Raw genomic sequence first — 14,608 nt, forward strand, 5'->3', positions numbered from 1 at the left:
TATGCTCATCACATGCACACATATATTTATTCACATTTTTCAAAATACTCCTATTGAAAAAGTCATATTAGAGACAAACACATTTTTCATATAAGCATCTCACACTTTGCTTCAATGGATACGAGTTTATAACGGGACTTGTAGCGTGCTAAATATGCAATAAATTCTCATTCAACTTCTCGTCACCTAATGTCTTAGTTTATGTAACAGATAATTAATGAAGCTAGTGATCTCTTTAATTAGAGTATGAGCATCAAACTATAACTCCACTAGAGTGAAGACAACTCACATATTTAAGTGTATCTGACTAAAAACTCACTAGAGTGACTTATATATGATGTCTTTGTTTCAGTGCGTTCACTTTTTGCCGATTGAGGGTTTAGTAAAAATGGAAGGCACTTAAACCATTCTACTTAATTAAGTGATCTATGTTCCTTACTTAGCCAATAGCATATTAACATAGAAATGGATGACTTGAAGGAAGTAAAACATTAAAAAAAAAAAATCTCAATAAATGCTATTAATGGATTGCATGTATTAACAATTTATGAAAATAATAATTATTAATAAATGCTAAAAAAGGTTACTATTATTTTAAAATGGTTTATCTTCATGACTTTTCTAAAAGTGAAGAGAATGCAACCATAACAATCATTATTACAAAATGAATTAGATTTATATTTTGTTACACTACAACAAAATGATGAAATAAAAATCAATTTTAGAGAAAAAAATATTTAGTTGTTATAGTAAATAAATTAGAAACAATTTTAAAGATTAAAAAAAAGTTTAGTTTTCAAATTAATTTCTATTATTGTTAAATAGTTTATAAATTGGTATCTAATTAGCAACTAAGGATTTTGCTACCAAATTTAGAATCTAAATAACAATAATATAAACTAATTTAGAAACCAATTTTTTTTTATATATATGTATACTTTTTAACAAGTTTAAATCCTTTTAATTAATAACTAATATTGCACACTATTATCTAAAATTCATTTTCTCATTTAAAGGAGCTAAAATCCTTAATCTATACTATAATAGTCATAATAAATATTTATATTTATATCTTGTCGCATGTATATAAATGAGAGAAAAAAAATCATAATGATATGTTTTTTATTAATTATTTTGTTATAAAAACAAATTTGTTAATTAAACAATTGAATAATTTGTTTTGTTCTATCCTTCAGATGGAATATTTTTAATATGTTCACACGTATGAGTAAAACTAACTGTAGTTAATTTAGGTAAGTATTTAAGACAATGTACTAAACACTGTCATGTTCTTTTATCAAAAAGATAAAAAAAGAATTATAATAATCTTAAAGAATGACCAGTTTTTTTTCAAAACTAGGTGTGAGAAATAATTATATTAATATAATATATATATATATTATTGAAGGGAATAGTAAAAGTAAAAGCAGAAAATGAATTAGAATTAGAGTAATTATAGATGATGAGAGAGGTGTTAAGAAAAGTGTAAGAAATTCGATATTTTAATTTGCAGAGAGACAATGAAGAGAGAAGAAGATACAAATTTGTCCAAGAAAGTGAGGGGTGAAATACCGAAAGTGGGTAAACCCCCCAAATAAAAACCAAAGACATTTCTCCCTCTCGTCTCGAGCAATAGGAACACAGCAATAGCTTCTGGTGATCTCGTTTTTTCACAGTGCTCTTCCCCCTTTTCTCTTTCTCTTTCTCTGTTTATCTTTCTCTCTCTTCCATTGCTACACCACAAGTAACGCAACGCGAGGTCAATTGCGTAATCGCCATGACTGTCATGACTCCTGCTCCCATTGACGTACGTTTCTTACCCTCACTCCGCAACTTCCCCGTGCTCCTTTTCACGCCTCCATTCACTCGCGCCTTTTCAATTTCGCTTCTCGTTTCTCGTTTTATCTTATCTGCTTGCATGATTTTGTGCCTTTTGCTCTTCCGGCGAATGGTGTCAATTTGATTGTCGTTTTGGTGGGAGGGTTGGGTTGGCGGGGACTGATGGGGTTTCGTCCAGGGGTTGTGCTTTTGATCTGCGCGACTGGAATTTGCTTCAATTTGGCGATGCATTTCGTGCTCGGATTTTCGGGATTTAATTGGTTTTGTTTCTTCGCTGGATCCGAAGTACGGTGATAGTGATTATTTTTTGTTGGGTGTTTGGTTCTTGCAGCAGCAGGAGGATGAGGAGATGCTTGTCCCACACACTGATTTGCCGGAGAATAATCACCAACCCATGGAAGGTACTTGTTGCTTTCTTACTCTTTTGATCCGTCGAGAAACCCCCGCTATTTTTGTTACTCTATTTATTGGCTGTTATGTGATCGATTGGTATTCCTGTTAGAGTACAGGGAGCCACTTCGTGCATTTTTTGATTGCCAGAGAGACAGAGAGAGAAGGACTAAGTGACGAATTCGTCCAAGAGTTTTAGGTTTTCTAGACAAAAAGTGATTTCTTGTTAGTTTACATTCTAGGGATGTTGTGTATTTTCAATGTCTTTCTTTCTCCTCGTCTTACTCTTTTTTTTTTGAACAAGTGGATGGCCTAGTTCATTTTTTGTTTCTTGCCCTGGTTTCAGCATTTAAAGCAGATACTTAGTTGTTCTTTTTCATTGATTTTATTGATCGTTAGTTGTGGCACAACCTGATGCTGCCAACACTGTGGAGAGCCAGCCTGTCGAGGATCCTTCATCGACAAGATTCACATGGAAAATTGACAACTTTTCTAGAATGAATTCGAAGAAGCTCTATTCAGAAATATTTGTTGTTGGTGGATATAAATGGTAACGACAATCGTGTTTTCACATTGGCTTAGTTGATTAATGATGTGCTTATCTTTAATGATCTCTTCTGATTCTTGTCTTTACTGAGCAGGCGTGTACTTATTTTCCCAAAAGGGAACAATGTGGACTATTTGTCCATGTATTTGGATGTTGCAGATTCATCTAATTTGCCCTATGGCTGGAGTAGATACGCACAGTTTAGCTTGGCTGTTATTAATCAAATCCATAATAAATATTCTGTCAGAAAAGGTAGTCTCTTAAGTTTGTTCCTTGCAATTGTTATTGTTACAAGATGATGTAATATGTATGTATGTAGAAAAGATCATTGCTTGAACTAAAGTTATAGAAAGTGGTGGGATTTTTGTTGCAATTAATTTAAGAACAGTTTATACATGTGTGTGTATTTATTTCCTTGTAGAATTGTATCTAAATCTAGATATATTATATTACCTCTTGAATGAACTGTCATCATTAACATGCTAAATAAAACAAGGCTTTTGCAAATGAATGCTCTAATGGTACTGGTTATTGGTTAAGAAATAAATGGTAAGTATTTATTATTTAGTGCATGTAATGTGTTGGGAATTTAAAGTGTTTGACCTTTTATTTAATAATTTGTTATTTTTTTTAATTTACCATGGAATAAAAGTAATAAGGGAAGAAAGTGAAAATGCTCATGGTTTTTGGGTATACTTATTTCGTATGTCGTGTTCTAACTTTGTTTTACATGATATAGACACACAACACCAATTCAATGCGCGAGAAAGTGATTGGGGTTTCACGTCCTTTATGCCACTTGGTGAATTGTATGATCCTACCAGAGGGTATCTTGTGAATGACACTCTTGTAGTTGAAGCCGAGGTTCTTGTCCGTAGAATTGTTGATTACTGGACTTATGATTCAAAAAAAGAGACTGGCTATGTTGGACTTAAGAACCAGGGTGCTACATGTTATATGAATTCTCTACTCCAAACTTTATATCACATTCCTTATTTTCGAAAGGTCAGGCCCTATTTTTCTTTTCTTTTCTCTTGTAAGTTTAGTTGTTTGACTTGATAGTGATGACGAAGTTGGGACTTGGGTCCTGGTGGTCATATTTCAGGCTGTGTATCACATGCCAACAACAGAGAATGACATGCCCTCTGCAAGCATCCCTTTGGCATTGCAAAGTTTATTCTACAAGCTCCAGTATAGTGACACCAGTGTTGCAACAAAGGAGCTCACTAAATCTTTTGGATGGGACACGTATGATTCTTTCATGCAGCATGATGTTCAAGAACTGAACAGAGTCCTTTCTGAAAAACTTGAAGACAAAATGAAGGTAATGGATGGCATTTGGATGTTTTGTCAACAACTTTTTGTGGATTATTCTCTCAAATTCATGATGATTATGTTTATTTTGTCATTAGGGAACTGTTGTTGAGGGAACTATACAGAAGTTATTTGAAGGACATCATATGAACTATATTGAATGCATTAATGTGGACTATAAATCAACTAGAAAGGAGTCGTTTTATGGTACTTCCGTGTTCATTTTGAAGTTAATTATTTGTTTAATTGTACCATGCCACTTGATTCTAATTTAGGTTTACATATGCTTGCAGATCTTCAGCTTGATGTGAAAGGCTGTCCTGACGTATATGCTTCCTTTGACAAATATGTTGAAGTTGAACGTCTTGAAGGGGACAACAAATATCATGCCGAACAATATGGCTTGCAGGTTGGTTGCAATCGTTAATTTCTGAGTCTGGTTGTAATAAATCATCTGTAGAAGTTCTAAATCTTTAGTTCTTATATTTTGACTTAACAAAATTAATTTTTGTTTTCAAATTTTAAGTTCTGAACTGAATCCTTTTAGTTTTTTATAGTTACTGTCTGAATGCACTCAAACATACAAGTTTTCAATATAGTTTCATATATAAACTGACAATTTTTCATTTTTTTTTCAGGATGCTAAGAAGGGTGTCCTATTTATTGATTTCCCTCCTGTTCTTCAGCTTCAGCTGAAAAGATTTGAATATGACTTTATGCGGGATACCATGGTAAAGGTTGGTAGTCAAACAGACTCTGCTCTATAGGATATTTTTTTTCTCTAGGTGCTTTATTTGCTGCCATTTGATTTAGTTCGCGTTCAGTCAGAGTAAGGTTCAAACAATTTCCTGTAGCTCAACTATTAATGCCAATTGAAGATTATTTCGATTAAATTAATTCCTTATGCTGGACTATCTACTGTGATATCCTTCTTCATTTGTGGTATGTATTCATCTACAATACTGTTACTTCATGCAAGAAAGTGATTCAGCACATCTTGTGTGGGACAATAGTGCCCCAAGATGTTGAAAATAATGAAGAATTTCTGCAAGCATTTTTCTTAATACCTTTTTGAAATGTAAACTGCTATTTTGCTTTTCTTTGCTCTGGGTGGGAAATCTTTTGGTTGGTTCTTTTGTTTGCATGTGTATATCCATGTATTTAAAATTTGTGTACCTCATTTGAAACAATCACCTGAAGGAATATTTTCTGCTAGAGGGATCATGGGCATTACTTAGTTTACGTTTTTGTCCATAGGTTCTCATTTGATGGAATGGTTAAACTCTCTTTTCAATAAATGGAAGTTTAATTTTTTTTCTTCTTCCATGTAGATTAATGACCGTTATGAGTTTCCCATGCAACTCGACCTTGATCGTGAGAATGGAAAATATTTATCACCCGAGGCTGATAGGAATGTCCGCAATCTTTACACACTTCATAGGTAATGTTGTGGTAATTGCAGCAGTATTTGTTGCCAGACTACATGGTTTTTTTTTGGGACTGGTCTTCTAGTGATTTTTTTGAATCTTTTCATGACTTATTTATTACCTGTGCTTGTTTCATGATATTTTATTTTGTTGTTTGTGATTGGTGCATGGTGCGTGTTTTATCATAGGTAATGTTGTGGTAATGGCAGCATTATATATTTTATCGTAATTTTACCCATATACTTGAGTCAAGTACAATCAATCAATGACTTCTACAATCTAAAGAAAGAAAAAAAAAATGATTAAGTAAAATAAGGAGAAAATGCTGTGAGGATAGAGGATAAAAAGAACAAATTTTTTTATCTTGGGGTTCACTGTCTAAAGCTTTCTGAATTTTCCAAATAAAGTGGGGCATTGAATTTTTAAATCATCTTGGAACAATACAATTTGTATCGTTAATATTAAAATTTAATAAAGTCCATCAAATTTGTAATTTTTCTTTCTCAATGCTGATGATTTCCATTACTGTGAAATTACAACTTTTTCTCCAAATGCATATTTTTTGACAGATTTAAATTTTTTCCACAGTGTTTTGGTTCACAGCGGTGGTGTACATGGTGGACACTATTACGCTTTTATCCGGCCAACTCTCTCTGAGCAGTGGTATGTATATACTAGAATTACCAGGTCTGAATTGTTCAGTGCCATACAAGCTAGGTGCTTTTGTGCATTTGTGATGATGACTACCAGGGGTCACATTCCAACATGCTTAAATGTTGATTTTGCTGCATTCATTGTAATGGTTCATAGGATCCTACCAAAATGCACAATTACTGATAAAATAGAATGTACATGTGATAAACATGACATAGAAGGAAAATATCCTGTAAAAGATAGCATTTAACTTAATTTTAAAATTCACATTCATATTTTATACTGGTAACTTTCCATAAACTCATACTAACCTATGTAATCTTTGTGTAACATACTTTAGTTAACTTGATAAATACTGATTTTTAAGTGTTCTATTGATAGTACCCTGTTATTATGAGTTACTATAAATACTGCATAGGATATGTGATAACTATGTGTTTACAAATTGTTGATAAGTATATATTAATTTATGAACATGAATACATGGTTTTAAAATACACAATCTAATTTTGTTAATATTTATCTGTAGTATATAATCTTAGTCAAATTAGTGTACATAACATATTTTATAGGATTGTTAGCAAATATTTTAAAACTGAAGCTAGTATTTAATAACCAGCTCACATGTGAGCTAAAGCTTTACCATCAAAGTTAAAAAATCAAAGTCAGAACCACAATAAATCAAAATAAGGAGTTTCTTTTAACAGATAAAATAATAAAGTATACATGTTATTGAGATGACGTAGATAAGGAATATATTTTGTAAATGGTAACAGTGAGTTAAACATAAACTGAAAATTCGAATTCATTGATTTATATGTGTAGCCTGTAAATGATACCATTATTAGTTGTGCGAAGAGTAGGTCATATCTTACATTTCAAATGAATGTGTTGCAAAGGTAAACAGTTGAAATGCTGAATCTTTTTTTTCGCACTTTTTGTTAGATTGATAATTCATAATGGTTGTCAATGAACTTGGATATAGCATGCAATTTTCTGATAGTCCCTTCACCTTTTTTTGTTATTTTGAATTGCTTTTCTTGCTTTTTTTTACTGAGCTCTTCACTGCATGCTTTAATAGAATGTATATGACTTATTAGGTATAAATTTGATGACGAGAGGGTAACTAAAGAAGACACTAAACGGGCATTAGAGGAGCAATATGGTGGTGAGGAAGAGGTAATTATTTTTTCAATTGGCTGTGAAATTGATCCACATATTTGAACATTTACTTATTCATTGTTTAAACTATTTTAACAGCTACCACAGACAAATCCTGGGTTTAACAACACTCCTTTTAAATTCACCAAATATTCAAATGCTTATATGCTGGTGTATATACGTGAAGCTGACAAAGACAAAGTAATATGCAACGTGGATGAGAAAGACATCGCTGAACATTTAAGGGTAAGCGATCATTCTTAGTTACTTTGGGCTCAATATAAGTCATGCTAAACCAACAAGTTATTTTTTGTACGTGATAAGTTTTTTAGAAGTATTTCAAGCCAAAATCAAACAAATTGTCATTTAAATTTCTATTTTTTGTTGTTTCTGCTTTATTCTGGAAAATTTGCATTGAATTTCTTCAATGGATTAATGCAGGAGAGGTTGAAGAAAGAACAAGAAGAAAAGGAGCACAAAAAGAAAGAAAAGGCGGAGGCTCACCTTTACACTATTATAAAGGTTCCTTGTTGCTAGTTTCTAACTTGCTATTCAGAATTTAATACTGTTTGTGTGTGTCTGTACATATATGCCGTAGGCTACCTAATCAAATTGTATTTAGATATAACCTGATAGCATGTCATACTTCTTAGGTGGCACGAGACGAAGACCTTGGAGAGCAGCTTGGAAAGGATATATATTTTGATCTTGTAGACCATGCCAAAGTGAGGTCTTTCCGTGTTCAAAAACAGATTTCTTTTAACTTTTTTAAGGTATAATCTTTAATTGCACTTTTAGCTCTCCTGCTAGATGTGTTTTGACTTGGCATATCTTTTTCATTTCTTGTCTTGTTTGGTCTGGTCTCTGTAGTAAATCTCTCTTAGTCTCTGCAAAAATTGGAATTCAGGACAAACTACATTTCCGACAGCATGCCTTGTTTGTTTATGATTGTTTTGAGGCGGATATTATAAACTGTCCATTGACAGAAAATTATATTATTATAAATGCTGTTGAATGGAAAAATAAATCAAAATAGGATTGAAAAAGGAGTATTTTTTCAGTAGAATTATTTTTCTAAGAAAGGGCAACACTACATAATTTTTTTTTCTTTTCTTGGGAGAGGGATTCAGTGGCATATGGAAATTGCCCCTTCCTTTCACTAAATTATGTTCACAGTTGATGAGTTGTCTAGATATCATTTGACTGAATATAACCCACGTAGGATTTGGGATGTGGGAATACTGATAATATGTTGTAATCCAAGTAGGATTTGTTAGTATCTTAGTTTTTCTTACTACTAAAAATTTTATACTTGTGATTTATGGAACTAGAAGTTTAATTTGTCTACTAAAGAAAAATCATTAGTTTTGTTGCTTCTTCTGAGATGATAATTATTTTTAGAACACTGTTAAAATATAAAACTTACGATGCTTTAGCTGCATGAAAAATATCGCATATGCAACTTTGTGATCTTTGATTTTCTATTTGAATTTGAAGATGATATAAAGAAAAGCCAAAAGTGACGCTGGACACAGATTTGATTGATATGGACATAAGCACACAAATTTGAAAAGTCTTAAATGAAAAAAAGAGTACATGTCTTAAAAATGACCTCAAGTTATTGTTGACTAAACAGTGTTATCTACTTATTATGGTATTTTAGTTTAATATAGCATAAAAGGTTAAAAATAATAGAAAATGCAACTAAAAGTATATGAAGTGTTCAGCATGGATACTTATCTAACACAGCTATGACATTACAACTACTATTAAGAAGTATCAATGCTTTCCTATATGCTTGTTCAAAACACATCCTATTTTCATTAGTTTGATTTTTTTTATCTGATCACTGGTTGATCCGTGTGATAAACAGGAAGAGGTTGCTAAAGAGTTTGGCATACCAGTCCAATTCCAGCGCTTTTGGCTATGGGCAAAGCGGCAAAACCATACATACCGTCCAAACCGACCGTTGACACTCATGGAAGAAGCACAATCTGTAAGTTCATGAGCTTGATTAAAGCTTTTCTGTATTATTTTGCTTATATACTCCCCTTCAAGCTTAATATGCATTGCTTGTTGCCCCACACTTGTATGTTGAATGTGTTTTATGCTTCATGTCTAATCAATATGCCTATTTCGTAATTGTCCTGGCTGTTTGCCTATTTTGAATTTTATTTCTTGGGCTGGACTAACAGTTAATTCTGTGTTGGCTTTGCTTTTTCAATCATTTCATTTCTCCCATGGTTGGGTAGTTTATTTTATTTGATTTTATTTCTGAAAATGAATAAGGAAAGCAACTGTAAACATTTTTTAAACTATTTTTGTGACCCTGAGGTTTGCTTTTTGTGTTGGGAGTGGTGGATATTCTACTGTTATTTTTATCTTTCTGCTTTTGGTTAATTTCTGCCATGTCTTTCTGTGTTATCTGAAGTTCAAACTTTTTGTTAATCTAATTTGCGTTGCAGGTTGGACAATTGAGAGAGGTATCAAACAAGGTTCCCAATGCAGAATTGAAATTGTTTTTGGAAGTGGAGCTTGGGCTGGTAACATTTGTGTTTATGGAAGTTGTATTCCACTTTGATTGCATGAACATGAATATCCAAATTCTGTCTTTCTGACAAACTACATCAATCTTTAGGATTTACGTCCCATTGCACCACCTGACAAGACAAAGGATGATATATTACTTTTCTTCAAGTTATATGATCCTGAGAAAGAGGAGCTACGGTACTGAGTAATATCTATATTTTAACGTCTGGTTGTGGTAAAACACGAGTTTTTGTTGACATCAGATGTATTTCCCTCTTGTGGCAGTTATGTTGGAAGGCTCTTTGTGAAGAATACTGGTAAGCCATTGGAAATCTTGACAAAGTTAAACAAAATGGCTGGTTATGACCCTGATGAAGAGATTGGACTATATGAGGTTTGTTTGTCTTCTCATTTAATATTTTTAGATTGCACTTCATCCTTGTATGATCTAAACACTATATATTTGTTTAACAACTACACTTACTGATGATTGATGATAATAAAGTGCATCATGTTCCGAGAGAAGTTTGGATCTGATCTCAATGAGAGTGACTTTACTCGTGGCATTTGTAAATTTACTGTGCCTACTATTATTGTGCAGGAAATTAAGTTTGAGCCAAATGTTATGTGTGAACCTATTGATAAGAAATTGACATTTCGAGCTAGCCAGGTAAATTATAAACACCATTGGAGCACTTCGTGCTACTATTGTTGATTTGTTCATTGATTTGTTTTTCTAAATTTGCAGTTAGAAGATGGAGATATTATATGCTTTCAGAAAGCTCCTGCTATATACAATGTGGAACATGTACGCTATCCAGATGTGCCGTCATACCTAGAATATGTGCACAACCGCCAGGTACTTTTCCTTTTTTGGTTCAATTAAAGGCAATATGTATAAATTGATGTGATGCAAAAATGATCACCACCCAACATTCAATTGTATTATGTTTGATTTTCTGCACCTTCCTCCTCTGTCCATGCCTGTGCATATCTGTATGTTTGTAACCAATGTACCATGTGTTTTTCATTATATTTTTAGTGTAAGATGTTAGCTAGTTTTTTAATATCCAATTGATGGATTTTAGGTTGTTCACTTTCGATCTCTTGATAAACCCAAGGAAGATGACTTCTGTCTGGAGATGTAAGTATTGTGTAATTTATTGGAGCAAATCATTAGATCTATTATATTGTAGTAGCAGAGAGAACATTAAGTACTTGTTATTTTTCTTGGAATTACATCCTTAGGATATGCTCTGCACATTAATTTCTAGGTCAAGGCTATATAAATACGATGATGTAGTGGAGAGAGTGGCTCAACAACTAGGTTTGGATGATCCATCCATAATCAGGCTTACTCCTCACAATTGTTACTCTCAGCAGCCAAAACCTCAGCCGGTTAAGTATCGGGGTGTGGAGCATTTGTCTGAAATGCTGGTTCACTATAATCAGGTAATCATTGACTTAATGCACAATCTTTCATTTTGTTTCTTATTTAAAATCAAAACATCTTATTTCCCTTCATGCATGTCAGACTTCGGACATATTGTACTATGAAGTACTTGACATCCCTCTGCCAGAATTACAAGGTTTGAAAACTCTGAAAGTTGCATTTCACCATGCTACCAAGGATGAAGTGAGTATATAGTGATCTGATTTTCTTTTGGTTTTTATCTAGATTTTTTCTGACCCTTTTTTTAAATTTTTATTCAGGTGGTTATTCATACCACCAGACTTCCAAAGCAGAGCACTGTGGGGGATGTCCTTGATGATCTGAAAACAAAGGTGATTTTGCCTCAGTATTGTTCAGTTCATTAACATGTCTAAATTGTATTCTTACTCACCACTGAAATCATATCATCAATCTCCTTTATTTTAAAAAAATAGATATGTGAAGCATGTTTACTGTTTTTGTTGAGTGCTCCAGGTTGTTATAGAGTAGCGACTGTTTGAATGTAAGTCTTGTGCTCATTTATTATTGTTCACAGGTGGAATTGTCCGACCCTGAAGCTGAGCTTAGGTTGCTTGAAGTTTTCTATCACAAGATATACAAGGTCTTGTGTTACCTCTATTTTAACTGATCCTGGATTTATTGCTTATTCTTTTATATTTTTCTGACAAAAAAAGATGATTCGGAATTCAATACAATACTAAATTTACATTGACTTGTGATCTTGCAATTAATTGTTACCCTGCCTCTCTGCTTGTGCAGGTTTTCCCTCCCAATGAAAAGATTGAAAACATTAATGATCAATACTGGACTTTACGTGCAGAGGAGGTAGTAGTCTCTTTCTGTTTGTAGTGGGCTGGGAAGGGAGGTGTTAGCTTTTAGTCCATGAAGTGTTCATGCTTTAATTTACTGAAATTATTGCATCAGTGGATTTTTCTAAATGCATAATCAATTACCGTATTCAGTTTATGTGACAATATAAATGAGTTGCTGTTCTTGTGGTTTGCAGATTCCAGAAGAGGAGAAAAATCTGGGTCCTCATGATCGCCTAATCCATGTGTATCATTTCACTAAAGATACGGCTCAGAACCAAATGGTATATAATTGTATTTGATCCATTTTGCTTAATGCAGTTTGTAATATCGTAATGGGCTTTGATACTTCATTCTGACTTAGTTGTATGCCAAATCAATTGTAATGTTTTTCCCATTTGATTTGGTATGACAGCAAATTCAGAACTTTGGGGAACCATTTTTCTTGGTCATACATGAAGGGGAGACTTTGACAGAAATTAAAGTTCGAATACAAAAGAAACTTCAAGTTCCTGATGATGAGTTTGCAAAGGTATTTCCTCCTTTTTTTGTGTTATGTGTTTATATTTTGTTTCTTCCCTTTTGGGTAACTTTCTTTTGTTTGGTGGAAGTTTCATTGTCCATAAATATTATTAAATTTGATGTTAGTCTATCTAATTTTTTATTATATTTTTTGTTTGGCCAGTGGAAATTTGCTTTTTTTTCTTTAGGGCGTCCTGAGTACCTTCAGGATTCTGACATTGTATCCAGTCGTTTTCAGGTACATCCATTTATAGGCTAATTCCTTTTATTTTTAGTTGTGTTAATTCCATTCATTTTTTGTAACATTTGCATGTATTTGAATTAATGTATCTTGTGATATAGAGGAGAGATGTTTATGGTGCTTGGGAGCAGTATCTTGGCTTGGAGCATACTGATAATGCTCCAAAAAGATCATATGCTGTCAACCAGGTTAGTAACCTTGTCTGCAAGAACTAATTTCTTAAGTACATTTTTTGTCTTTTATTTATTTTTGTTGAGTTTGTTCACTATTCTGATAATACTGGAGTTTAGTTTTGAAGTTTAAGAAAACTGGTTTGATTACACCATTTCAAATTTCTTGGGTTTTGTTTCAGAATCGCCATACATTTGAGAAGCCAGTAAAGATTTATAATTAGAAAACTTGGTATTGACGAGCTCTCGTCTTGCGTGGGATGAATTTGGCATTCTTCTACATCTATGGGCTTGTAAAAACAGGGAAACAGCAAAAGCTACTCTGTATAGGCCAACTAGTGAGATCAGCAATCCAGGTGGTTTCTGCAGATTTTATATTAAAATTGTGGTATGTAATTCTTTCTGTCAAAAGGAGTGACATTGCTCTCAACACTATCTGCTGACCACAGCCCGTTGAGCTTTACTACTTCCAACTGTGGAAGTTCTTCAAGTTGAGGTCATTGATCATCATCGCTGCACTGTATCAGTACATAAGATTTTTGGATTAGTGAGTGTATACAGGGTATAGTTGGTTGACTTTTTTTTTGTTCATCTTAATTGCTTCCAGATTTTGTTCAGTCAGTAGTTGTCAAATTATGTGAGAGCTGTGGAATGGTGTAGCAGAGTTCATGTAATGTTGTAAAAGAGACCTGTCAGCCTCAGTATAACCCGATAGCATAAATATAGTTTCCTGCCGCACCATTTGGTCCATTTCTATTTCCTTTGGCTGTTTTACCTTTTTATTTTCTGTTTCTTCCTGCACCTGACCCATCTTTAGTAAGAGCTGAATAAGCGTTATCATGGTAGTCTCAATTAACTTTAGAGTAGAAGTAATGCATTGATATATGGGTTATTGCCACATGTGCCTATTCCTTCATTTCATATTTTCAACTTTGTTGGACATGATGACAATAGTATAATCTGCTTTATATGGCACTTTATTATTTTTCCATCCAATGCAACCAAAGATTAAATTTTCATGTTGCGTAGTTAGAAACATTTTTCTCTAATGGTTTATTACGGCTTTGTTTGGACTTACGGAAGACTGAAAAAGGACAGAAAGGATGACAGACTGGAATTGTTTGGATAGAAAGAAAATGAATGGAAAATAAGAAAGAAATTTGCACTAAATTGATGTGATAGAATAAAATTGGTTTTATTTTAATATGTTTAAAAGGAATTTACGGTAAAAAAATATTTATTTTGAAAATGTGAATTAAAGTTAAAATAAAATTTAAATTAAAATACAAATTATTATAAATTTTTAATAAAAATATCAAAATTTAAATAAATAATTTTATTTAATTATTTATTTTTATATAAAGGTTGTTAACAAAATATTAATTTTTTTATTATATTAATTATTTTGATGTTTTTATTTTAATTATTCATTTTATTATAGTAGTAAAATATAATTAGAAATATTTATTACATATCAATTTAAAAATGTATAAATTACATTAAAATTCAATTGATTTAACTTAATTTTTTTTCTAACAAACTAGTTTAAAAT

The 14,608-nt window shown here is 32.6% G+C and overlaps 1 protein-coding gene across 1 annotated transcript; it reads left to right on the top strand.

Annotated features, from left to right (window-relative positions):
* The first annotated feature begins 1,485 nt into the window (after positions 1 to 1,485).
* LOC137827040 (ubiquitin C-terminal hydrolase 13) lies at positions 1,486 to 13,806 on the top strand. Its single transcript, XM_068633240.2, has 32 exons — positions 1,486 to 1,807; positions 2,171 to 2,240; positions 2,629 to 2,779; positions 2,871 to 3,028; positions 3,516 to 3,781; positions 3,882 to 4,100; positions 4,189 to 4,297; positions 4,384 to 4,499; positions 4,729 to 4,827; positions 5,422 to 5,531; positions 6,106 to 6,180; positions 7,272 to 7,350; positions 7,432 to 7,578; positions 7,774 to 7,854; positions 7,986 to 8,105; positions 9,206 to 9,328; positions 9,798 to 9,875; positions 9,971 to 10,059; positions 10,147 to 10,255; positions 10,463 to 10,531; positions 10,610 to 10,720; positions 10,950 to 11,005; positions 11,136 to 11,313; positions 11,396 to 11,497; positions 11,575 to 11,646; positions 11,850 to 11,915; positions 12,074 to 12,139; positions 12,321 to 12,407; positions 12,539 to 12,655; positions 12,809 to 12,883; positions 12,988 to 13,074; positions 13,239 to 13,806. Exons 1-32 carry the CDS (start codon positions 1,778 to 1,780, stop codon positions 13,278 to 13,280), a joined length of 3,357 nt encoding a protein of 1,118 aa, XP_068489341.1. The 5' UTR covers positions 1,486 to 1,777; the 3' UTR covers positions 13,281 to 13,806.
* Positions 13,807 to 14,608: the final 802 nt, after the last annotated feature.

The sequence above is a fragment of the Phaseolus vulgaris genome, chromosome 8 (genome assembly GCF_051622355.1).
Source record: "Phaseolus vulgaris cultivar YP4 chromosome 8, ASM5162235v1, whole genome shotgun sequence".
NCBI classification, from domain to species: Eukaryota; Viridiplantae; Streptophyta; class Magnoliopsida; order Fabales; family Fabaceae; genus Phaseolus; species Phaseolus vulgaris.